At 44.9% G+C, this 26,867-nt stretch overlaps 1 protein-coding gene across 2 annotated transcripts in view; it reads left to right on the top strand.

The window, feature by feature from the left end:
* The window catches only part of zmat4a (zinc finger, matrin-type 4a), a 97,335-nt gene that overhangs the window by 38,642 nt on the left and 31,826 nt on the right, over positions 1-26,867 (top strand). For both annotated transcript variants that reach the window (XM_072665175.1, XM_072665174.1), the window contains exon 4: positions 15,895-16,051. In XM_072665175.1, the coding sequence (XP_072521276.1) occupies positions 15,895-16,051 (157 nt within the window). The remainder of the gene's footprint in view (positions 1-15,894; positions 16,052-26,867) is intronic.

Raw genomic sequence — 26,867 nt, 5'->3', positions numbered from 1 at the left:
CCTGTGATCCACGGGTCATAGTGGTAGCGCCTTAGTTTGCTGGACCAACCGTCTGCCAACCGCAAGGTAAATGGGTCGTTAAGCTGTCAAATCATGTACCTTCCTATGCTGGTTACCTGTGGATCATTTGCCTTTACCAAAACCACTTCAAAAAGCCCCATTTTTCCAAAGTTTCCCCTGAAACATATCCGTGAGATAAAGCAAAGGTCTGCAAGAACACTGTGTGAAAACCATCTAATGGATTAGCATACAGACGTAGGAGAAGCTGTTCCTATATCAGAAGAAACCACCTCCAAGGGGATAACTCTGCCCCATCCGCCGACGGTAACGGCCGTTTAACGAGCGTTCGCCGCTTCTCTCTGCACCTAATGAAACCCCAGCCACCTGGTGCAGGAGATCTCCACCTCGTCCATCTATTTAACACCAATCAGCTGTCTGTGGCGGCTACTAATAGTTACATGGTCCCCCGAGGACTCTTTAAAAAAAACTCTCCCCTGCACCCTCCAGTGCTGTAACACGATGCAGGGGCTGTTAAAGAGGATACAATTAGTGGCCTGGGAGGCGTCGGAGGCCTATTGGATATCCCGTCTGAGGCTCAGGGCCGATCTAATTAGCAGTGTTTAAATCAACCCCAGCTGTGTCTTATGTTTCCCGCGGGAGAAGGGGTGAGGTAACTGTAGCCTGCCGAGCAGATTCCCACTTCTCGAAACTGACTCCTGCAAACTCCTGCCCTTTTATTCAACGCTACGGAATACCCTCTGGGGCTTTTTGGATGTAAGCAGGAATGAATTGTGTGCAAAAGTTTGTGCACCCATTTTATGTGACAGTAATACAAATACACACTAGTAGTTCAATTAGCAACATCTTAGCGACCACCCATTAACTGCCTTAATAACTACCTGAAATACCATTGCAACCACCGGGAACATGTTAGAAACCACCTAAAGTATCACAGAATTCAGCCAAGCAAATACTAAAAACATATGATGCGATTAGCCGCACATTAGCACCCACCTGATATACCACATCAGCCACCATAGCAACCGAAAAAAGGGACATCTTCGCAACTACCTGATATATGTTAGCTGCCACCCTAAAAGCCACCTTAGCAACTACCTGGGAACACCTAAACAGCAACCTAGCAACACCTAAAATACTATTGCAACTGGATAGGAACATCTTAACCATCAGGAGTTTTAAGGCAACTGCATAGCAACAACTTAGTAACCACCTGGGATAACTTGGCAACCACCTAAAGTATCACAGAAACCATCCAAGCCACCACCAAAAAACGGCTTAGCAAAAGCATATGGCTCAATTAGCCACATCATAACAACTGCCTAAAATATACTATAGCAACCAACAGGGACACAAGCACCTTATATACGTTAGCAGCTGACCAGGAAACCACCTTGTATACCATAGGACCACCTTAGCAGCACCATAGCACCAACTGAACCCACAATATTGGGGTTATGACCCAATTGGCACACATCTTAGCTATAATATATATATATATATCATAGCAACCACCCGGGACACCTTAGCAGCCACCTAAAAAATGTTCAGCAGCTGCTCTAGAAACCACCTTGTAGACCTTGGCAACCACCTAGGAACATCTTAACAACGCCATTACACCCGCTTTAGCACCTGGGACACCTTAGCCATCTAGCAACCACCTGGGATATCATAGCAACCACTTAGCCAAAACGGTTCAATCCTTCCGACCACGTAGCAACCGCATAGCAACCGACTTGAACTTGGAAGCACTTAAGCTGCATTAATTCTGCGTTCTCTTCAGGAAATGCACTTTTCTAGTTTTCATTTGACTGCCCTCCTCCTCGCAAGTGGACTGTCAGAACGAATCTCCTCAGAAATCTCCTACAATGGCCATTTCCCCTTTTTTTCCCACTTTTGCACAGCGCTGTAAAAGGAACCTCCATCACTTTGGTTTTACTTTCATATCCTGCCACGGGTGAAAAGCTCTTACGGCCTCGTAGTCACACCGTGTTCTCCCTTAGATTTCAACACCCGTCTGAGAGCACGGGCCGGATTTCCCCACTTTTATTAAGCACAATCCATCATATTAATCAGGATTTATTCGGACGTCCGGGTCCCATCTTGCTCTGCAGCTGCTTCAATTCTCCACATATGTCAAGACGGAACACCTGCCGTCAAGTCAGCAGGTTGGGTGCAATGAGTTAGAACGCAGAGCCGAGAGAATCCGGGATGTTTATAGCCTCTTTCTCGCTGCATATCGTACACGAAAGCAGTAGGTAGCAGTGTAATTTAGTTTGGTGTGTGTGTGTGTGGGTGGGTGTGTGCTCTCTAATAAAGTGGCCACTTTATTAGAAACTTGTACCTTGCAGCTGCACCTGGCTGGGGAAAAATGCGCAACCAGCCACCGCCTCCCATTTAGCTGCCGAGGATGGCGCTGGGTGCCCAGTTCCGATTGCATCTGCAAGAGCCAAGGCAGTTGTGCTCCCTCAGGCTCTGGCTGCTGATGGCAGGCCTGACTCGGGCCACAGTGGCAATGCCTTAGTCTGCTGGACCACTGGAAGACTCGGGAGCCTAATTTCAGGGTACTTTTGAGAGGACCCTGTACCAGCATCATAACAGGCCCAACTTATCATTGTACACCTATATTATACAGGACCTATAAGTGACCACTGGATGGTATGGATGTGGTCATCTCTCGGCACCCAGGTGCAATTTGCGAAGATTGCAGCGATCCGTCTTTGTTTGTTCTGGAACCTCGCAGATCCTTTTAGGAGACAGAGATGTCAGCTTGAGCTGGATGCGGTTGGCGTGGCAACCTGTTCTCATGGAGACGATGGAAAGGGGGGGGGCTGACTCAGTCACAAGTGTCATGCCCTATTTTTAGTGTGCCCGGTCTTCCCGCCTGGGTTAAATCGTGGCCGTGGTAAATCTGTGGGCTGGTAATGGCTTCTCATAATTCGGTCTACATGACAGGGACATTATTTTCTTGCCGTAAAGCTGTTTAAGCATTTGGATGGTTTCGGCACGATGGCCAAGCGTGGATGCGTCACAGAAATCAGCTTACTGTCATATTAGCCGATGAAACTTTGTATGATGTATGTGGACGAGGCTTTTTTTTTTTTGTCCCCCGCAGTGCAAACTTGGGTCATGGGTGTCATTAGAAATGGAAGGCTTCGGATCTAGCATACGCCATGAGTCTAAACTGCTGTATCTCACCATAAGTAATACACTGAAGCTGCCTTAGCAAATGTTAATGGACACGATTTGCTTGGAAGCTGCAGTCTGCTTATTGGTGCATACAGTGCCTTGCAAAAGTGTTTAACCCCCTTAAAAGAATCTTCGGCTTCAAAATTCAGTATTCCGACTATGCTTCTGGAACCACCAAGCTACCAAGCTTGCCCTGATGTCCTAATGAAGACATAACCGGCTTATAGTTGGCCTAGACCTGTGATTATCGTATGTTAACCCTTCTAAACCAAATACCTGCTTAACTGAAGTGACGTCGGTCACTATCTTTCTATCTTTCACAAGATAGAAAATATTTTGAATCTCCTGGTGAACACTGTTGGATCAGCTGTGAAGAAAACCCTGACAAAAAACAATGTAGTGCATCCAGATTACCACCAGCCACCGTCACCATCGCCTTCGTTCGCAGTGGTGTTGTGAACCAGAAACCTGGACTGCTACGGACTAGCGACGACTCCAAGTTCAGTTTGGGACCCACGATGGTCTGGTTCAGTCTGGCCAGCCCCGTCTTGTTCGTTTGCCGTGGTGTTGTAAACGAAAAACCTGGACTGCTACGGACTAGTGATGTTACTGTTTGTGACTCACGACTGTCTGGGTCGCCTAGACTGCTACGGAGTCTGTCTGGATTCCGTGACGGTCTGATTCAAATATTATAGTGGGATAATGCTCGTCCACCCAAAGCAAGCGTTTCGCAGGATTGTCTCCACCAGATTGCAGTACTTCCCTGGACCGCCTGATTTATCGCCAATCGAGCATTTATGGGACCAGCTGAGATGTCAGCTTTGGTAGCCTACAAGTGTGCAGGAGCAAATCTGTGGGCAAATGTTGCTCAGGTCACCATACCGAACCGGTATACCTCCATGCCCAACCGTATCTCCTCAAGCTACAGGGAGGCCAATAATCACTTTAAAGGAGCTACGGAGTTCAGTGACTGAGACTGGAATGAAGCTGTTACTGAAGAACAGCCTCATCAAACATCTATTTTTCTGCATTTTAGAATTTATTGCTGCTCTTTTTGTTGCTTCAACGAGTCAGGAGGCTCACAGGGATTTTGTGGGCATGCTCTATGGCCCTGATGTGGAATACAAAGGCTAAGTCCCAAGTGTGTGCAGACAAGGATGATTAGAATGGCAGAGATGGACGCGAGATCAGGCACGAGGATTCTGCCCTTGCTCGTATTTAATTTTTTGTATCCTCTAAATGAAAAGCCTGAAATGTACCAAATATTAGGTACAACACCACAGCTCTTTTGTGCAGTTTCTCAAGAGCTCACAACTAGTGCGAAGTCTTCCTTAACAGCGCTTGACGTGGTGCGTATACGTGCGACAAGGCCATTAATATGACATTTCGGCTGTCGCGAGGTGTCCCGTCGGTAGGGTTGTTTTGACAGGCGGTGCCCTCTGCTCAGCAGAGGCGCTGCATTACCTCTGTCACCAGGGGAGAGGCAGGGTGTCAAAACGTGTCACACGTTTCCCATCAGCTCTCGAGGCGAGACGGGAGGTTTGGAGAGAAGACGGGTTTGGCGGAGAGACCATCTCTGTAACGTCAAAGAATAATTAACGCCAAAGAATTAATCACTGTTTACACATTCACATAGTATTCCAGGCTTATTCTCAACAGTCCAGGAATATGACCAGAGGACTGAAGGACTGTGCCCACTTTAGTCCACTCCACCTGCCAGGACACGTTATTGCTCTAAAACATGCCCCAAGAGCAGTTTTTTGTTTATCTGAAAATACCAGGCAGGCCAACTGAGAGAGGACCCTGAAATGATTGACGGGTGCATTGGTGTTCTGAACTCTGTCATATTACCTGACACCCCCGGATGCCCGTCCCCGACTCCCTCATGGCCACTGCTCTGTTTTCCTGCTGATGCAGTCTCTTCTGTCAAGGTAAATGGAAGGATGTGTTGAGCTCAGAAATGGGAAATGAACATCAACAGGGAGGGAGTGTGACTCCCCATTCAGATACAGTCAGAGACAAATACTGACACACACCCCACGCAGCAACTCTGTGCCGCAAGAGGAACTTTTTGCAATGTGGTTCAGTCGGACTGCTAAAGAGAACATCTGTTAGAGCATGAGAAAGAACTACTGAGAGGAGGCAAGATTCAAAACACATGGAGAAAATACTGAGAGGAACGAAGATTCCAAAGAAGAAATTCTAAAAAATATGAAGAACCACCAAGAGGATGTAAGTCAAAGAGCAAATTCTGTAAGAACAAAAGGCTGGATCGCTGAGAAGAACCTCATCTCGAAAGTAGAAAAAGTAGACTGAAAAAACACTGAGAGGAACCAAGACTCACAAGGAGAAACTGCCTAAGAACAGGAAGAACCACTAAGAGGAACCAAGACTCAAAAGAAGAAACTGCTTACAAACTTAAAGAACCACTGAGAGAAATCAAGGAGAAACTGCTAAAAAAAACATTAGGGGGAACCAAGACTCACAAGGAGAAACTGCTAAAGAACATGAGGAAGAACCACTGAGAGGAACCAAGACTCAACATATGGACAAACCACTGGGAGGAACCAAAACTCACTAGTAGAAATTGGCCAAGAAAATGAAGAACCACTGAGAGGAACCAAGACTCACAAGGAAAAACTGCCAAATAACATGAGGAAGAACCGCTGAGAGGATCCAAGGCTCACAAGAACATGTGGACAAACCACTGAGAGGAACCAAGACTCACAAGGAGAAACTGCCTAAAAACAAAAGGTGGAACCACTAAGAACCATATCTATAAAAGGAGAAACTCTGTAAGACCATAGGGAAGAACCTGTAAGAAAATCTAAACGTGAGGAAGAACCACTGACAAGAACCAAGACAAGTGGAACCCCCCTAAAAAAAAACAAAAGGTGGGACCACTGAGAAGAACCGAAACTCAAAAAGATTTAAATAAAAGATCATAAGTAAAAACCAATGATAGAAACCAAGACTCTGCGGGAGAAACTCCATACGAACGTGACCAAGAACCACAGAGAGGAACCAAGTGGAGAGATGGTGGGAGACAGGTCTGGCAGTGTATCTTGGGGATTTTGTATCATGTACTCATTATTTATACATACAGGACGATGGAGATGTTGAACCCTGACCTAGACGTCGTTGCTCTTCAGTACAGCATGTGCTGCTAATTCCTCCTTCCGCACGCTGCGGGGAACTTGCTTGCAGAGTTAATCTCTCGGAATAAATTCCTGCCGCTGCAGCTGAGCAGTAAAGCTCCTCGCTGCTGATGTTGGCTGAAGAGATCCCCGGTTGCCGTGCCCAGGCCTCGTCTCGGTACATCACAGGTGAAGGGAGCAGCACTGACTGAACAAGATGTGACAGTCATATGCTCCGCTGGCTCGCTGTCTCCTTTAGCGACATCCAACAGATTGCATGTGCACGCACTTGCATGCTGCCCCCCCCCCCCCACACACACACACACACGCGTACCTCTTCATCCCTGCTGAGCACGACGGACCGTCTGAAAGACGCAACCAGAGAGTGCAAAGCCTGGATTTCGCGGCCGGAAAAAGATCCTGGAAGCAGGCGACCTCCAGAACTGTTGCTTAGGTCGTCGCTATGACGGGCCTTGTTACATTTGTTGAAGCTGAATAAAGCAGCTGGTATTATTGCGGCTGTACACACCTGATCAAAGAGCTCTCTCCGGCGCTGCAGCCATTTGCATAGATTTACTTCAACCTGCTTAAAAGTCATTAGCAACGCGGCGCAACACAAGACGACAGACGTCCTACCTGGCAGGCTGTCTTGTAGCTTTTGCTCGAATGGGCTGTGTGACGCGCTCCCGACAATTCTAGGCATATGTTGCTCTTTAGGCACAGAGGAGGGGTACCTGGAAGCCATTCGAGAAAGTATGCCGAGCAGTTTTCCACGAAAGAGTGTTTATTTTTAGAGCGGCGTTTCCGTTTCGGGATTTGCTGCTGGAGTAGCTTAACCTCCTACAGAGCTTAGCACCATCTCGCCCGCCTGAATCAAGGCCCTCGTAGGAACCTTGAGAAGAGCCAGCTAAATCAGAGGGGGAACGTAAGGCTCGACCCTGAGGGTTTCAAGTGAAGGTACCGTTCAAATGAAAATCTGAATATATTGAGCCATAGCAAAATGAGTGGTTGGTTCTGTATGAGCCTTAAGAAATGATTCTTGGCTTGCGTTCTTTCAGAAAGTTCTGACGGTAGCAGGCGTAAGCCTCACCGGACGCTTCACTTGCTTCAGGCCCTCCTAGCCTTGACTTCTCAGTTTTGGTACTGCCAATCAACCCACGTAACTCGTAACTCCCCCTAGCACTAGTGGCTCAGCTCCGCCGCACCCGCTAGAGAGGAATGAGGCGAGAGAGCACGGCCAATTGTACTCCCTCAGACTCCAGCCGCTGATGGCGAAGCGCCATGGCTCGGGATTCAAACTTGCGACCCCTGGGTCGGGGTAATGGTAGCGCATTACGTCCAGTTCAAGCAAAGTACAGTATTGACCCTTCTTTAAGACTGCGGTTCTCCATAACATGCTGGATATCAGCTTCTTAGCAAAGTCTTAACTGATTGCAACCCATCCTTGGCTAATCAGTGCTTGGAGTTGACCACAGGTTCTCAATAGGAGTTTCCTGGCCATGGACCCTAGATGCCTGAAAAAAGCCTCGTTCATCACAAAATCGCTCAAGTTGCTGTTGGAGGATCTCACCTTGTCTTCTCCAGACAATCGTTTTCCCAGATGTCCCAAACAGTCTGAAGGAGGGTTCATCAGAAGAAATAACGCTACCCCGGTCCTGTGCAGTCCAATCCCTATACGTCCTGCAGAAGGTCAGTCTGTAGAGTCTCGCATGGGTGGAATGTGGGCTAGGTGTTGTTCCAGGCATGGGTTCTGAGTTGGGCTTCCCTTCATTACAACCCACCAAAATGAGGCCCATGTTTAAGCCTCCTGGTCCCATCATGGACCCTGGAGGGCATTTGTATGTGGGGCCAGCATGGACAATCGAATACGCAATACACAATCTATTTAATGTTGAATCCATGCCAACGTACTTCCAGCGAAGTGAATTTACCTCCTGCGTGGTCTTCTGAAAAGGACCAGAGCCATTCCGTTACAACCATGGAACACTCGATGCACCATTAAATTGAGCGTCTAGGACACCATCTTTCCTTCCCTGGTTGCAAACACTCTCCAGAACACTCTCTCTCTCTCTCTCTCTCTCTCTGGTTTCTTTGTGCAGTCTAAAAGAGTTTCATACTCAGATTTACAGCGCGAAAAATTTGTCATCCGTCTTGAACATGTCCTTGGAGATTCAGACCTACACGAGCTTCTCTGCAGAAGGTAAACAGGGACTTCAATGGAGATATGAGCTATAAGGCAGTAAAAAAAATCTTCTCTAGGGCTTCCTTGGTTTTCTTTTTCTCTGCCTACATTTTATCCCACTTAATCCTGCGAGACTGGCCGCTCAGCTGGTGGGACGAAATTCCACGTTGGCAGCTCTCCTCATTTCTTTGAGTGAGCATTTTTATTTCTCTTTTTTTATCCTTGAGAAACTAGACATGTTGTGGTACCTGCCAACTAGCAAAAAATGCTTCGCAAGATGCTGTAGAAAGACCACTTGTGGAGGTTCTTCAAAGGTCCTTAGCATTCAGGCTATAGTTGTAGAAGTGAGGTCCATGGGCCCCCAGGGGTCTGTCCATTAAGAGAGACGCGGTATTGAATTTGCCAAATGTCCGTGCTCATCTTCCTGTAAATCGACTAACTTTCAGCGCATCAAGGCGGCTTTTGGTCAGAACAGTGGCAGTAGCTCAAATGATAAAATGTCTCCAGGTTCTACCAATCAAGGCCATGAATCTGCTGACAAAGCACCCTGATTGTCCCGGCAAAACAAAATCATATTTCAGGTGAAAGAATGAGGAGAACAACCCTGAGGGGGGGAAGGGGTGGGGGGGTTGGTGAGCAGGGAGTCTGGAAACTATTAGCAGCTCAGTGTATTGAGAAGCTAAAAACATTACTGGAGAAGAGCTCTGGCACTTATTGAGTGTTCATTAGAGCACTTATTGAGTGTTTATGGAGTGTTTATTGAGGTTGTTTATGGACTAATATCTCCTACTCTAGTGAATAGGAGTGTTTATTGAGGTGGTTATGGACTAATCTTCTGGTGTATAGGAGTGTTTATTGAGGGTGATTATGGACTAATATCTTCTATTCTAGTGTATAGGAGTGTTTATTGAGGTTGTTTATGGACTAATATCTCCTACTCTAGTGAATAGGAGTGTTTATTGAGGTGGTTATGGACTAATCTTCTGGTGTATAGGAGTGTTTATTGAGGGTGATTATGAACTAATATCTTCTATTCTAGTGTATAGGAGTGTTTATTGAGGTGATTATAGACTAATCTCCTATTGTAGTGTATAGGAGTGTTTATTGAGGTGGTTATGGACTAATCTTCTGGTGTATAGGAGTGTTTATTGAGGTTGTTTATGGACTAATATCTCCTATTCTAGTGTATAGGAGTGTTTATTGAGGTGATTATGGACTAATATCTCCTATTTTAGTGTATAGGAGTGTTTATTGAGATGACTATAGACTAATCTCGTATTGTAGTGTATAGGAGTGTTTATTGAGGTGGTTATGGACTAATCTTCTGGTGTATAGGAGTGTTTATTGAGGTTGTTTATGGACTAATATCTCCTATTCTAGTGTATAAGTGTTTATTGAGGTTGTTTATGGACTAATATCTCCTATTCTAGTGTATAGGAGTGTTTATTGAGGTGATTATGGACTAATATCTCCTATTTTAGTGTATAGGAGTGTTTATTGAGATGACTATAGACTGATCTCGTATTCTAGTGTTTATTGAGGTTGTTTATGGACTAATATCTCCTATTCTAGTGAATAGGAGTGTTTATTGAGGTTGTTTATGGACTAATATCTCCTACTCTAGTGAATAGGAGTGTTTATTGAGGTGGTTATGGACTAATCTTCTGGTGTATAGGAGTGTTTATTGAGGGTGATTATGGACTAATATCTTCTATTCTAGTGTATAGGAGTGTTTATTGAGGTTGTTTATGGACTAATATCTCCTACTCTAGTGAATAGGAGTGTTTATTGAGGTGGTTATGGACTAATCTTCTGGTGTATAGGAGTGTTTATTGAGGGTGATTATGAACTAATATCTTCTATTCTAGTGTATAGGAGTGTTTATTGTGGTGTTTATAGACTAATCTCCTATTGTGGTGTATAGGAGTGTTTATTGAGGTGGTTATGGACTAATCTTCTGGTGTATAGGAGTGTTTATTGAGGTTGTTTATGGACTAATATCTCCTATTCTAGTGTATAGGAGTGTTTATTGAGGTGATTATGGACTAATATCTCCTATTTTAGTGTATAGGAGTGTTTATTGAGATGACTATAGACTAATCTCGTATTGTAGTGTATAGGAGTGTTTATTGAGGTGGTTATGGACTAATCTTCTGGTGTATAGGAGTGTTTATTGAGGTTGTTTATGGACTAATATCTCCTATTCTAGTGTATAAGTGTTTATTGAGGTTGTTTATGGACTAATATCTCCTATTCTAGTGTATAGGAGTGTTTATTGAGGTGATTATGGACTAATATCTCCTATTTTAGTGTATAGGAGTGTTTATTGAGATGACTATAGACTGATCTCGTATTCTAGTGTTTATTGAGGTTGTTTATGGACTAATATCTCCTATTCTAGTGAATAGGAGTGTTTATTGAGGTTGTTTATGGACTAATATCTCCTACTCTAGTGAATAGGAGTGTTTATTGAGGTGGTTATGGACTAATCTTCTGGTGTATAGGAGTGTTTATTGAGGGTGATTATGGACTAATATCTTCTATTCTAGTGTATAGGAGTGTTTATTGAGGTTGTTTATGGACTAATATCTCCTACTCTAGTGAATAGGAGTGTTTATTGAGGTGGTTATGGACTAATCTTCTGGTGTATAGGAGTGTTTATTGAGGGTGATTATGAACTAATATCTTCTATTCTAGTGTATAGGAGTGTTTATTGAGGTGATTATAGACTAATCTCCTATTGTAGTGTATAGGAGTGTTTATTGAGGTGGTTATGGACTAATCTTCTGGTGTATAGGAGTGTTTATTGAGGGTGATTATGGACTAATATCTCCTATTCTAGTGTATAGGAGTGTTTATTGAGGTTGTTTATGGACTAATATCTCCTATTCTAGTGTATAGGAGTGTTTATTGAGGTGATTATGGACTAATATCTCCTATTTTAGTGTATAGGAGTGTTTATTGAGATGACTATAGACTAATCTCGTATTGTAGTGTATAGGAGTGTTTATTGAGGTGGTTATGGACTAATCTTCTGGTGTATAGGAGTGTTTATTGAGGTTGTTTATGGACTAATATCTCCTATTCTAGTGTATAGGAGTGTTTATTGAGGTGATTATGGACTAATATCTCCTATTTTAGTGTATAGGAGTGTTTATTGAGATGACTATAGACTAATCTCGTATTCTAGTGTTTATTGAGGTTGTTTATGGACTAATATCTCCTATTCTAGTGTATAGGAGTGTTTATTGAGGTTGTTTATGGACTAATATCTTCTATTCTAGTGTATAGGAGTGTTTATTGAGGTTGTTTATGGACTAATATCTCCTACTCTAGTGAATAGGAGTGTTTATTGAGGTGGTTATGGACTAATCTTCTGGTGTATAGGAGTGTTTATTGAGGGTGATTATGAACTAATATCTTCTATTCTAGTGTATAGGAGTGTTTATTGAGGTGATTATAGACTAATCTCCTATTGTAGTGTATAGGAGTGTTTATTGAGGTGGTTATGCACTAATCTTCTGGTGTATAGGAGTGTTTATTGAGGGTGATTATGGACTAATATCTCCTATTCTAGTGTATAGGAGTGTTTATTGAGGTTGTTTATGGACTAATATCTCCTATTCTAGTGTATAGGAGTGTTTATTGAGGTGATTATGGACTAATATCTCCTATTTTAGTGTATAGGAGTGTTTATTGAGATGACTATAGACTAATCTCGTATTGTAGTGTATAGGAGTGTTTATTGAGGTGGTTATGGACTAATCTTCTGGTGTATAGGAGTGTTTATTGAGGTTGTTTATGGACTAATATCTCCTATTCTAGTGTATAGGAGTGTTTATTGAGGTGATTATGGACTAATATCTCCTATTTTAGTGTATAGGAGTGTTTATTGAGATGACTATAGACTAATCTTGTATTCTAGTGTTTATTGAGGTTGTTTATGGACTAATATCTCCTATTCTAGTGTATAGGAGTGTTTATTGAGGTTGTTTATGGACTAATATCTCCTATTCTAGTGTATAGGAGTGTTTATTGAGGTTGTTTATGGACTAATATCTCCTATTCTAGTGTATAGGAATGTTTATTGAGGTGCCTATAGACTAATCTCGTATTCTAGTGTTTATTGAGGTTGTTTATGGACTAATATCTCCTATTTTAGTGTATAGGAGTGTTTATTGAGATGACTATAGACTAATCTCGTATTCTAGTGTTTATTGAGGTTGTTTATGGACTAATATCTCCTATTTTAGTGTATAGGAGTGTTTATTGAGGTGATTATGGACTAATCTTCTGGTGTATAGGAGAGTTTATTGAGATGACTATAGACTAATCTCGTATTCTAGTGTTTATTGAGGTTGTCTATGGACTAATATCTCCTATTCTAGAGTATAGGAGTGTTTATTGAGATGACTATAGACTAATCTCCTATTCTAGTGTATAGGAGTGTTTATTGAGGTTGTCTATGGACTAATATCTCCTAGTCTAGTGTATAGGAGTGTTTATTGAGGTTGTCTATGGACTAATATCTCCTATTCTTGTGTATAGGAGTGTTTATTGTGGTGTTTATGGACTAATATCTCCTATTCTAGTGTATAGGAGTGTTTATTGAGGGTGGTTATGGACTAATATATCCTATTCTAGTGTATAGGAGTGCTTATTGAGGTGATTATGGACTAATCTTCTGGTGTATAGGAGTGTTTATGGACTAATATCTCCTATTTTACTGTATAGGCATGTTTATTGATTAGTGTATGGACTAGTATCTCCTAAGTGTGTTAAAAGGTGCGTGAAATCAGCCTTAATGTGGGTGTGAAAGGGCCAAACAGCTTGTTTATCACAGTTTTTCATTTCTGTCTCCAGCAGGCATCAACCTTGCTTGCGGCTAAAAAACACTCGCCCTCATACAAATTACCCAAACAGCAAGAACTGCTCACTGCCAATCAGCTGACATTTTATTCAGTGCACTCTTGAGGCCATCAAATTTGTTTTTAATGGGAGGTCGCTCTGACTACTTGGGGGAACGCTTTTGCTGTGCAACATTTCAAACTGCGGTGAAGTGTGTTTGGGTCGGAGCCGTGCTGTCACTACACGTAGGCCTTGGATGTAAGACATGGGCGATGTGTGTAGAAGGACGGGAGAAGGTCGTGAGGAGGCGTGTCGATGATTGGTGCTGGCTTGTGTATGCACTTGTGAAACAGAGGTAACGTCCTTGATGAATGCCTTGCGTAAATACCTGTATAGAAATGCATTATATCTGTATGCAAATAGCTATATGTAATATGTCCAATATGTATTATAGCTATGTAAATACATGTTTAGAATGTCCCGTATGTGTCATACATATGCACATTCATTCTCATTTTGTCCCATATGCATCGTATGTATGCAAATATCTATATAAAAATGTCCCATATGCATTGTTATATATATGCAGATGCCCATGTTATGTCCCATACGTATCCTATCTATGCAAATACCTATATAGAAATGTCCTATATGCATCACATATAATCCTTTACCCATTTATTATGTCTCATATATATGCAAATACCTATGGTACTTCCCATATGCATCAAGTATATGCAGATACCCATGTTATATCCCATATGTATCATATCTATGCAAATACCTACATAAAAATGTCCCGTATGCATCATATCTTTGTAAATACCCCCATATCCCATATGTATTGCATGTATGTTAATACACACGGTGGGATGTGTGTATGTATATACACACACACACACACACACACACACACACACCGTATATAGGACACTGTGCTGCGGCAGCCCGTGACTCGTGAGACACACTCACTCATGGGCCGTGCACAGCCATCAGTTCTGCACTGCAGCATAGCGGATTACACACAGAATGTGAGCAAGTGTGTGTGCGCATGTGCCTCGATGCCACATGCACCTCCGCATTCCTCTCCACGTTCACACATTTGTGCTCGTGTGTGTGTGTGTGCGGATGGTACAAAAGGTGTGAAAAATGTATGCAAATGTGCGTCTGGTTTCATTGAGAGCTCTGGAAGCCGTGCTGGGGGGGCGGGGACTGTTTGGATTGCTATCAATAAAGCTCGGCTGACTGTAATTACAGCTTACTCTCACCTCACCTGACCGTGAGCCGCGGATCCGATCCCAGATAAACAACTCAAACACAGAGAGGGAGAGAGAGAGAGACGAGGACCAGGCTCTTCACACTAGTCCGGTGATGTCACACTCCGCCTGCTTCGGGAACTTTGCAATCGCAGCCGCTCTCACACCCCATCGGCAAGCAAATGAGCGCTTTCTCGCCTGCCAGGGATGTTCAGCCATTCATTTCTCATTGTCTCTCTCTCTCTCTCTCTATCAGTTCAACCAAGCTGCTGATTCTGCCAGCTGTCATCCCACCAGTACTACAGCTAGGATGGTCCAGGGACCTTAAGCACCTAGTTATTGCATCACAGTCTAAGGTCCTTAGACCATCCTACCATCGGGTCCATGGATTCATGCTGTTGGTGGCAAATTCTGACCCTCCAATCGGTGTGATGTTGCTCAGTAGAGGTCCAGCCTGTGCTGAGCCACTGCAGGAACCGAGGAATAGGCCCTGGTTGGGGTACATGCAGGGGAGGTGGGGAGGGGAAGGGGGTCTGGTAGGCTGAGATGATCAAGAGATGATCAATGTCGTACCGGTTGATTTCCCCCCCTACCCCCACCACCAGTCAGTCAGCTGCGATCTAGCGGTGCAGCCGCGAGCAGCGCGAATGCAAAAACGCAGACATTGACACAAATGCCCCATTAAAGCTGCCGCTTCCCCTCCAGCTGTTTGCAATCAACACAACTTTGAATGGGAGTGCATTGATTCTACTGTATCACCCAGGAGCCAATGCAGATGCGAGATTCCTTCATTTTCAGTCTATTATTATTATCATTAATATTATTATTCCTGGTCATCATTACCTGATTTTGTATTCCTGTCCATTCACCGTCCCAGGGTTTTACGCTAGGACGGACTGAAACTGACAGAGTTGGGGGACACCCCCCCCTGGCCACTTTATTAGAAACCCCTACCTTGTGCTTCTTCCACTCACTGGCCACTTTATTAGAAACACCCTACCTCGTGCTTCTTCCACTCACTGGCCACTTTATTAGAAACACCTACCTTGTGCTTCTTCCACTCACTGGCCACTTTATTAGAAACCCCTACCTTGTGCTTTTTTCACTCACTGGCCACTTTATTAGAAATGCCTACCTTGTGCTTCTTCCACTCACTGGCCACTTTATTAGAAACCCCTACTTTGTGCTTCTGTTTGCTGTGTCTTTGTTACAGTATTGTGCAGTATCAGAATGTATTCTGAAAGTGTGTGTGTGTGTGTTGCAGGGCAGTGAGGAGGGAGATGTGGATAAGAATAAGTGCTGCACGCTGTGTAACATGTCCTTCACCTCAGCTGTAGTGGCTCAGTCTCACTACCAGGGCAAGATCCATGCCAAGAGAATCAAACTACTACTGGGAGAACAGCCTGCCATTACAGCAAAAGGTAACCACTCCCCAAACACACACACACACACACACACACACACAGTGAAATGCACCAGCATATTTTCTTAACACGGTACACTTAATAAGAGCCTTTATTCCCGGGTGGCACAACTGTCTAAGCATCGCCATACTATCAGGAGGTTGTGAGTTCACTAGTAGTATAGTGTGATTCGGGGGAAGGTGGGGTTGGCAGTAACTAATTTGAGGAGAGAAACCTGGGAAAATTTCCATGGAAAATGATTTGCAAGGACTCCCTTATTGTTGGATGCGCTGTGGGTTTTGGACAGTTTGGATCAGTGAGTGCTTATCATGATTTGATTGTCTCCATGACAACAACCCAGATTTTGATTTGTTGTCTAAATCCACAGTGAACCTACCAGTGTTGTCGGAAAAAGGTGACAAATCGGAACAATATAAGTATTCCTAGGGGACTATTTTATGGCTCAGCGCCCTGCGTGCATCTCTCCACCATGAATAGACACAGTGGCAAAGCTTTGCTGTAGCATCGGCACATCGTGGGTTCGAATCCCGGAGTCTAGAAGAACTCACGTTATCAGTCCTAGATGACCATGGGTGATTGCTATGGTATACCGGGTGGTCGGTACGGCGTTGCTATGGTTTTGCAAAGCGGTTGCTTGGCAGTTGCTATGGCATCTCAGGTGCTTGTTAGGGTGGTGCTGTGGTATCCCATATACTGGGATACTGGGATATCCCATATACCGAAACACATATACTGGTTAGACACACATACACTGAACATCTGTTCTTACATGCCTCTCTGTTAACACACACTGAGCTGAGAGGAAAACAGCAGGTGGCCACATCAGTGGTGGGTTTCAAGGTTCTAGAGGTTACTCTGGGAGAGTGTGTGTGTGTGTGTGTGTGTGTGCGCACGCTTGGGCCGAAGCCGGTGTATTGTTTATATTTAATTACATCTCTCCGTCTCTCCCGCTGATATGAGGTCCGGACCACCAGCTTGAGGCCACCTCTCCGTCACACTGAGGAGGAACAACAAACGCTAGAGTAAATTACATCACAGGACAGCTCTACACCTTAGTCTCTCTCTCTCTCTCGCCTACACCACTGTGTTGTGTGCATGGGGGTGGTGCTTCCATGTGCTGCTGTGGTGTGCTCCCAACCCTAATCTTAACCACACACACGTACAGTATGCACGCTCATACACGCACCTAACCAGGCCTAGTTTTCTCTGGCTTTTTTCCCCCCATCTGAAAAAGGTAATGTCATGCAAAAGTTTGTGCGCCCTTTTGAATGTGCCACTAATGCAAAAAAAAACAAAAAACAAAACACTGGTGAGCCACATGCAACCACATCTGGGATGCAACCTCCTAGCAACCCCATACTGACTCCATATATTTATATTTAGTATCTGTATTTCAATCAATAGGATGTTATATGTTACTACAGAGAGTAATAACTGATAATAAGCATGCATAATATTTTCAGGTATCATAATTAGTATATTGTACTGTTTTGTAGTTGCTGTTTCAGTGTAGATTAATTATTATTATTTACGCATTATGTATTGTTTTTGCGTTTATTGTTTGTATTAGCTACACATGCAATATTATATTGTGATACATTCTTAGTTGTCATAGAACATTATAATTATAGAATCATAAACACACACAAACAAGAACATATATTGTAGTTGTTAGTAAGCATTTATGCCATTATTATAATAACAAAAATAAAAAGTAGAAGTGAATAATAATACTACTACAAATAATAATATTAATAAATGATTAACAAATAAATAATAAGAAATGATTACAGCTAAATTATTGTAATTAATCTAAAATAAAACAGACACTAATAACTAAACAATCATAATTGTGGGATATTGTATTATTCTTATTTTGGAGACATTATCATTTATTTTCCAATATATTCATTATTAATAATAAAAATATAATCATGTGTCATTTTAATAATTCCTATTCAAATATATTAGTTTGAATTGCTGCTATAATGTGATGCCTGTTGAGACACACACACTGTCAGAGTGAAGCGGCTGCTGCAGGTCCGGTCTGGAGTCGGGGCTGTAATTGGTAGCTGTTGTGGGGTTCTGTGTACAGTTCTATTTAGTTGTCACGTTCAGCTGCTCAGAGCCTCTGTATTTCGGGACACGTAATTACACTCATCTCCCCCAACGAGACAGCCACCCCCCCACACACACACACACGCGCCCACTGGGTGCACTGCTTACCTCGGAGTCTGCTTCAGAGAGAATCCACCACTCAGTCCATCAGTGTGAGCTCCCCCACTCTCCTTACACTAACCAATACTAGAGTGTGTGTGCGAGAAAGAGAGAGAAGGGGCATGTGAGGATGTCTTTGAAAGTGTGTGTGTGTGTGTGTGTGAGAGAGAGAGAGCGAGAGAGCCGAGCTCTGTTCTGGCTGGATGAGGGTCATCTGGACGAGCACACGGACGAGCCACACTGGGTCATTCTTTCACTCCACATCAGCGTCCGCTGCCTGCTGGCCTACAGGGCTAATCGACCCAAAAGCTAAAGGAAGAGCACCGAGTGTGTGTGTGTGTGTGTGTGTGTGTGTGTGTGTGTGTGTGTACACGTTGTCCAGAGCTACAGGAAGCAAAGAGAGGATATAAGGGGAGCTCAAAAGAGGCAGTCAGCCGGAAGCTTTCAAACAGACTAGACTGGAATGGAGTGTGTCCGTGTGTGTAAGCATGCGTCTGCTGACGTGCGTACGCTGCTTCCGAGCCTGATATTCAGTATTATGGCACTATATAATTATATATATATTTATATACACTACATGGACAAAAGTATTGGGACACCTGCTGTTTCTTCTGAAATCGGGGGTACTAAAGAGAGACCCAGCCTTGTCCCGGGGAGAAGAGTTCCCCTGGAGTTTGTTCGCGCCTTCGTTTAACCGATGCACAGTCGCTGTCCGCGGAGGTGGTGCTGAAGCTGAGAGTTTCAGCACCTAGGAGAGTGCCGGCGGCCGTTTTTTCGCGGCTTGTGGGGCAGCTGTACACCAGGACATCACAAGTTGATGATGTACGGATTGAAGCTTTGCGGTATAGTAATCTAAGTAGAACCAACGACAGAAAAAAGGCCTAAATCCGAGAGCGTGGAGCTTCACCTCAGACAGCAGCAACGCAGGAAGAACCAGGAGCAGTCAGTGAATCCGTCAGCGCTTCGCCTCAGTCCTGATTTCCTCTCTATGGGACTCCACTATATTGAAGCCGGAGAGGCACTGACTGTTCCAATTACGTCTCTGAGCTGATGCCTTTGCCCACGGTGCCTTCCAGCACGTACAGCCTGCCTATAGCACAGTCTCTCTCTCTCTGGCGCTCTCTCGCCCGCTCTTTCTTTACCCCTGTAACCTTGGGAAGGTTTCAAGCAGCTTTTATTTTGCTTGCTAAGTGTCACCGTGCCTGCTAGGGAGCCCGCGCTCAAAACCGCCGGTCGGAAACCGGCAGCTGAGCAACCTTGGTTCGGGCGTTACACTGTATGTCCAGATGTTTGTGGACGCCCCTTCTGATGAACGCATTCAGCTCTTTTTCAAGCCCCACCTATTGCTGACACAGTGGTGCACGGGCTTGTCTGGTCTCCGTAGAGAAGTGCTGCCAATAGATTGGTACTCTCTGGAGCAGAGAGTTGGCACCATGGCTAATGCCAGGCATGGGCTAGAGGGGTATATGCAGTCAAATCCTCACAGCAATGCTCCTTCAGAATCTAGTAGAAAGCCTTCCTCGCTGGACAGTAGAGAGAGTTCCGTTTCAGAAAAAAACGACGAATGAGCAGATGTCCCAATACTTTTGTCCATATGACAGCAGGTGCTCCAGGAGAAGGGCCTAGAAGACGACAGATTGGCTTTCATCTTACAGGACAACGAGGTGACATACGGTCGCTCATGATTGGAGCAGTCGTCAGCCCGAAGCGATCGGAGGTTAAGTGCCTTCGCTCAGGGGCACGGCAGCGTGAGACGCGCGTTGTCGGCTGGGATTGAGCTCATAACCTTTCGGCGCGCGTTTATTTATTTATTACATTTTTTTTTTTGGACTTGCCGGGTGCTGCCGGTGGCCACCCCGAGGGGAGGCTGAACACGACGACGACAGCATGGACCGCATGCACGAGCACAGATGCTCTCCCTGGCTCCAGGTCCCACCAGATTCGCTGGCTCTGCTGCTTAGCACTCATTTATCAGCCTCCTCACTGGCCAACCTCGGGGCATATGGTCGAGCAGGGCTAGGCGGTGCATCAGAACCACTGTTCAGCGGCAGCTCGGGACGCTCAAATCAGGTTCTAGATCACATCTCCTGCATGGCAGCAGCTTCGGGCCATTAGGCCCTTTACTCGCACGTGTACAGAGGTAGCTGCTGCTGAGGAGTTACATTGGTGTTCCTATAAAAGCTTGGAACTGTGGAACTGTGGCACCGGTGGCTGGTTACTTGTCTCAGATGATTAATGGTAACAATTAGCGGTGGGTTGTTATGGCACGATCAGGTGCTTTGCCGTACCCTGTCTCCCAGATAAGGCAGGTTTTCCAGTCTGGCATCCAACAATAGCTGGGACTCCATTGTTTGCTCTATTGTTCATTGTAGTGATGCTCACCTCATGCTGTGTACATCTGCTGATGGCGCATTGTTTACACAGTCGTAGTGCTTCCAGAGCAGCCTGGAGAAGCTCGGTCTGGCTTAGTCTTGTTTAAGGTGCCTTTAGATCCAGCTAGAACCTGCAAAGAACCTGGTTCAGCCTGGTTGAGTAGAGAACCAGAGAAAACGGCAAGGTTCCACCTCATTCAGGCAAGCTCAGTGACTGACGTTGACTAGATGGGAGCTGCTCTAGCTGACGTCGGCTAGATGTTATTCTAGCTTGTGTTCCCTAGATGTTTACTTCTCAATCTGGTGTTTGCTGGATGTTTACTTTTCAATCTGGTGTTTTGCTGGATGTTTACTTTTCAATCTGGTGTTTGCTGGATGTTTACTTCTCAATCGGGTGTTGGCTACACCTTAATTACTCTAGCTGCTGATGTTGGCTAGATGTTAACTACTCTAGCTGATGTTGGCCAGATGTTATTCTAGCTTGTGTTCCCTAGATGTTTACTTTTCAATCTGGTGTTGTCTATGTTTTAATTACTCCAGCTGCTGATGTTGGCTAGATGTTAACTACTCTAGCTGGTGTTCAGTAAATGTTTACCTCTTAATATGATGTTTGCTAGATGTTAACTACTCTCGCTGATGTTGGCCAGATGTTATTCTAGCTGGTCTTCCCTAGATGTTTGCTTCTCAATCTGGTGTTGGCTACATCTTAATTACTCAAGCTGATGATGTTGGCTACATGTTAACTACTCTAGCTGATGTCAGCAAACTGTTAACTACTCTAGCTGGTGTTTGGTGGATGTTTACCTCTCAATCTGATGTTTGCTGGACGTTGACTGCTCTAGCTGACATTGCCTAGATGTTAGCTGCTCTAGCTGACATTACTTAGATGTTAAATATTTTACCTCATATCAGCAAAATGTTAACTCCTCTAGCTGATGTTAGCCAGATAGGAACTATTTTAGCTGGTGTTCCCTAGATGTTAACTGCTAGAGTTGATGTTAGTTAAATGTGGTCTTCAGCTAGAGTAATTAAGATCTAGCTAAAGAAGTCGGCTAGATGTTAATTAATTTGACTGCTGTTAGCTAGATGTTAATTACTCTAGCTGTTGTAAGTTAGACATACATGACTCTGTTTTTTTTTTTTAGCTAGATGTTATTCACTCTAGCTGGTGTAAGGTAGACGTTGTGGCTGATGACTCTAACCGTAAACAGACAGACTCAGTTTAGCTCAGGCAGTTGAGTTGCTTATTGTGTTGAGGCTAATTCTGTACAACTGGATGGTTGGAATGGCAGTAAGCGCAGTACCTGACTCTGCTCGGTTCAGCTTAGTTCAGTTAAAGTCACGGTGGTTCAGGTCAGGTCCCCCTGGTTCAGTTTGGATCAGCGTAGGTTCAACCCGGTGCAGTCGACTTTCCGTTGCCTACGGATACAGCAGCGATTGATTAGAGCCTTGTGCTGTTTTTTGTTTTTTTTTTTCCTCTCTCGCTCTTCCTCTTTCTGTCTTCATCGCTTCCCCGCTGTCATTCTTCTACCCCTCTCTCTCTCTCACCGTTATATCCGCTGCTGTTCCCTGCCTCTGAATGATGCCACCATTAGCCGTGCCATCTGCGTCTGACGCTCTGAGACAGTAGAGATTGTGCGTCCCTCTCTGGGGCAGACCATCAATCCCTGTGACACCTGCATCCTCAAACAGCTTACGCTCTTTTGCTTGCCGTCTTCAAACCAAAGGGCCCCAGACGCTTTGGCAGACTTATTAAAGCCAGCCGAAACGCACTAAGTCCAGGGTATTACTTTTATTTCCCAAAGTCCCCCCCCCCCCCCCCTTCCCTCCCGGCACACCGTTGGATTTCAGCACAGCACGCTAAAGAACTTGGAAGCCTCTCAAAGACAAAACCTCAAGCCGTCCTGGCCGAATCTGGGAGTGTGACGTAGTTCTCGCAGCCTCGGGCAGAGCCTGGCAAATTTCGGAGGGAGCCGGCCTTTTCCTTTTCCGAGTTTCAAAGTACGCCTTGCATGTCTCTAATGTGCGCTCCGAGGGAGATCAATCCAGGCCATCCGGAGGCAGCCGGTATCGATTCTTTGCGTAACTGGCATTAGCGAGGCGGCCGAGGCTTGCCTCGACCCGGGCCCTAGCTCTGATCCCGGGAGGCCCTGTTGTTTCAGCTTGACATCAGCATTCCGACTTCTTTGCACCGAACATGATTTGCAGTGTATCAGTATTAGACTAAGCTGTACCCCTCTGAGAAATTCACTACCTGCATTTGCATACGCAGTGTGGCAATAGCCGCAATACGCAATCTGTAAACTGCGTTTTCACGCTGCCGACTTCTGCGATCCACTGGATGGTAGTGGATTAAAACCAGATTTGGGGTTTAAGCTGCTCTACTGTCAAATCCCAGGAAGAGTTCTCAGTCTATATCCTTGTGTTCGCATCATCTTCACACTTTGGCAAGCTTCGGCATGGACTGCAGGCTCCGAAAGGGAGCGTGGCCTTAGATAGACAACATCTCAGACTCTTGAAAACTCTTTGTCCGGTCCTGCTCTATTTATTTTCCGGAGTTCCTCACCTCCATGGTATTGTACTCCTAAGTAAATGTGGCAGGAAGTGGCGTCGTTGTTGTTCCCAAATACGCCATACTTGACTAAGACGAGCTTCTTCAAGGTTAAGATACATTTTCTGTGGTCCGCCTAGACCCTTTTACATCGTGTGGACGTTCTTGAAGCCTCCACATCTCATTTGCAAAAACAGACCTTGAAAGAACCACCCAGAAATGGCATTATGCAAAGACCCCGTGGAACCAGTATTTAGAGCCCATGGATCCAGAGCCTTGTCTGGTCTCTGAAGCTAAGGAAGGTTTGAAGGCCGAAAAAATACTGTGAGGAAGCCATATTGGAATATTGTACCATACATTGTTCTGGAATACTGCTCGTTTCAACCAGCGGCTCATGGAAGCGGAACCTTTTTTGCTTTCAGAAGTTCTGCATAGGCTTGTATTTTGGTCAGTACTTGGAAGACCCAAAATGACTGAGGCTTTTCTCGGGCTGTGGTACGTCGCATGGGCCGTAGCATGTAATTGTGCACCTATACAGTGGACCTACATGTAGGTGGAAGTCGAGAAGTGGTCATTGAGTGGAAGCAGAGGGTAGGTGTTTCTGGGGGGGATAAAAAGGTGGATGTGAGTATACTGACACAAGTGAGAATGATGTGATTGGGGGGGGTCGATAGGAAAGAAGGGCAATATGCAGAAATAGCAGAGCATCATAAACAGTGTTTTTTTTTTAACCCGGTGTACAGGAAGTCTCTGTGCCATTATTATGCACTCCTAAATCGAGCAAATGTCTGTGTATCTGCTGGAAGTCTCCGGATAAATGACTTTCCCTTCCTGCGCCTCCTGATTGCCTGAAGTGTCACCCGGAGTTACCTGGAGTTCTCCTGCCATTTCCTCTCCCGAAGCCTCATTAAAGTTTCAAATCTCTGAGCTGCCGGCGCCGCTAGCTGATGCCTTTGTTTGACGTAACATAGAGAGCACGAAGCTGGGCCAGAACACGATGTCCTCTGTAAATTAAGCTCTGGCCAAAGGCTCGTTACCTGGAGTTTGTGGGGAGTGAGAAACCGAGGCGTCCCGATAACTTGCTGAGAAAACTGGGACGGATGTACGGTGGCATGCTGGCAAGTCTGAGCACACCCCCTCAAAACGCCTGTAAGCGTCAGGAGTTCATAACGATAATCGACGCTACTCCAGGGGGGTAGATGGCGCTCTCTTTGCCATCATCACTGTTAAAGTGACGTTAGCCGGCACAGGCATCCGTTAGCTAGGCCCGGCGCTGTCCTTGTAGGATTAGGCATGTCCCTATCCCAGGCATATTTTATTGGGTCAGGTATTGACTATTTTAATCTGGATCCAGTTCCGAGTCTTTGTTTTAACCACGGTGTTGAGACTACTATTTCACAGTGGAGCATGAAAACAGACCATACTATCTGAACCTTAATAAAACGGTCACTGAAACGCTCTGTTTCACCAGCGGGAGAACCGCTCCCCTTCCTCTGGTTTTAAACCAGCACTGAAGAGCCCATTCAGAACCCATTGAAGGGGCAAAATGACATGATCGGGACATACCCTACTCAGGATTGGCTAAATTAGATTAGATAATGCCCAAACGTTTGCTTGCCGCTGTATAAAACGGGCCTATTTTCTTTTCCAGTCCTATGATTTAGATTTGATGTGTGATCATCCGATGTTTATAGTCACTTTGAGGCCTTTGAGAGCTACTCTACTATTATTAGATTCTCTTTTCTGTGCTTGATTATAAACTATACAGCTCGAAATGTTCCCTTACAATTAACCTCAGCCCTGTTCTTCTGCCAGCTCTAATCTCGTTGCCTATAAATATAGCCCTCTCCACCACCGCCTGCCCAGGATCCTGCTAAGTGCTTTCAAAGTGCCTTTTTGTGGAGGATGAGCATCTGTGTGAGCCCTTTGTATTATTTTTTTTCTCTCTCTTAATGTAAAGCACTTTCAATGACCTCTGTGTGTAAATTGCGCTATACCAATAAACTCGCCCTGCCTCTTTAGCCAGAAGGAAGATGGCGAACGGTGCTACATAGAGCTTTCCGCCAGGAGCTGGCTACCTTTCTTTCCTGCCTGGCTGGAGGTAGTTCTTCCTTTTTTATAAAGAAACCAGATCCCACAAAGTTCCAGAGAAAACTCCAAACTCTGAATTCGGTGAGCGAAAGCTCCGGGTGGAGCCGAGGCATTTTAAGAAATCCGGTCCGAAGGCAGGCCGAAACCAGAGCGGAAAGGCGCGGAGATTAACGGGATGCGGCCTCCCCCTGTAGACCATAAAGACGTTAGCTAAATCTGAGGCAGCTCTAACGGATGACTTTAGTCTTCGAGGCTTCTCCAGCAGAAGGCAGGGAACTTAATTTGGACACCACAGAAGGGCCATTAAGGAAGGAGCGAGGCTGCTGTAATTACATTGGGCGAGACAGTAGTGTAGCGGGAAGATATTGATGATGACAAATAAAACACCAGGCAGGGCTGCCAGCTGAGAATTCGGAAAGTCTAAATGTGGAGTTTGGGTTTAACGGGAGTAGAGGTTTAGCTCGTATAGCGTACACATCATCAGTGCACACAGGGACAGACTTGGCCAGATTTGATCGCTCTGAGACCTCCCCTTGACTTGGACTGGTGTTGGTCACCAACTTGTTTGTTTATAAACCTCCCCCTGACTTTGACTGGTCCTAGTGACCGACTCTTTAGTTCTGAGACCTCCCCCTGACTTGTACTGGTGCTAGTGACCGACTCCTTAGTTCTGAAACCTCCCCTTGACTTGGACTGGTGTTGGTCACCAACTTGTTTGTTTATAAACCTCCTCCTGACTTTGACTGCTTCTAATCACCGACTTGTTTGTTCTAAACCCTCCCTTGATTTAAACTGGTGCTAGTCGCCAAATGGTTTATTCTAAAACCACTGCTTGACTTGGGCTGGACCTAGTCATCAACTAATTAGTTCTGAGACCATTTGGTGACTAGCACCAGTTTTGGGCAAGTGGTCCTAGTGACCAACTCCTCCTAGTTCTGAGACCTTACCCTGATTTGGACTGGTCCTAGTCTCCAACTCGTATGTTCAAAGACCTCCCCTTTACTTAAACTGGTGCTAGTCCCCAACTTGTTTGTTCATAACCCACCCCTGACTTTGATTGCTTCTTATGATTGACTTGTTTGTTCTACATCCTCTCCTGGTTCTAGTCATCAAATCATTAGTTCTGAGACCTCCCTTTGACTTGGACTGGTCCTGGTCACTAACTTGATTGTTCTCATACCTCCCCTTGATTTAAACTGGTGCTAGTCACCAACTTGTTTGATCCAAGACCTCCTCTTGATTTTAATAATCAACTTATTTGTTCTGAGAACTTCCCTCGACCTAGGCTGGTCCTGGTCACTGACCCATCTGTTCAAAGACCTCCCCTTGGTTTAGGTTGGTCCTAGTCTCCAACTTGTTTGTTTCTTAATCTCCCCTTGACTTTAATTGCTTCTCATCACCAACTTTGCTTTGAGACCTTCTCTCGAGTTGGACTGGTTTCTTTAGAGCTAGTGTGTTATGCCACACCCCCAAAAGTGAGTTTGCAAAAAACACTGAGTGACCATTCCTAATCCTGAGTCCTGAGCTCTTCTACAAAGAGCTCACCATGTTTAGACACCACATCATGCTGGAGGCAGCAATT

Source organism: Salminus brasiliensis, chromosome 20 (assembly GCF_030463535.1).
Source record: "Salminus brasiliensis chromosome 20, fSalBra1.hap2, whole genome shotgun sequence".
Lineage (NCBI taxonomy): Eukaryota > Metazoa > Chordata > Actinopteri > Characiformes > Bryconidae > Salminus > Salminus brasiliensis.
Note: the sequence above shows the minus strand (reverse complement) of the source record. Positions and strands in the feature narration are given on the sequence as shown.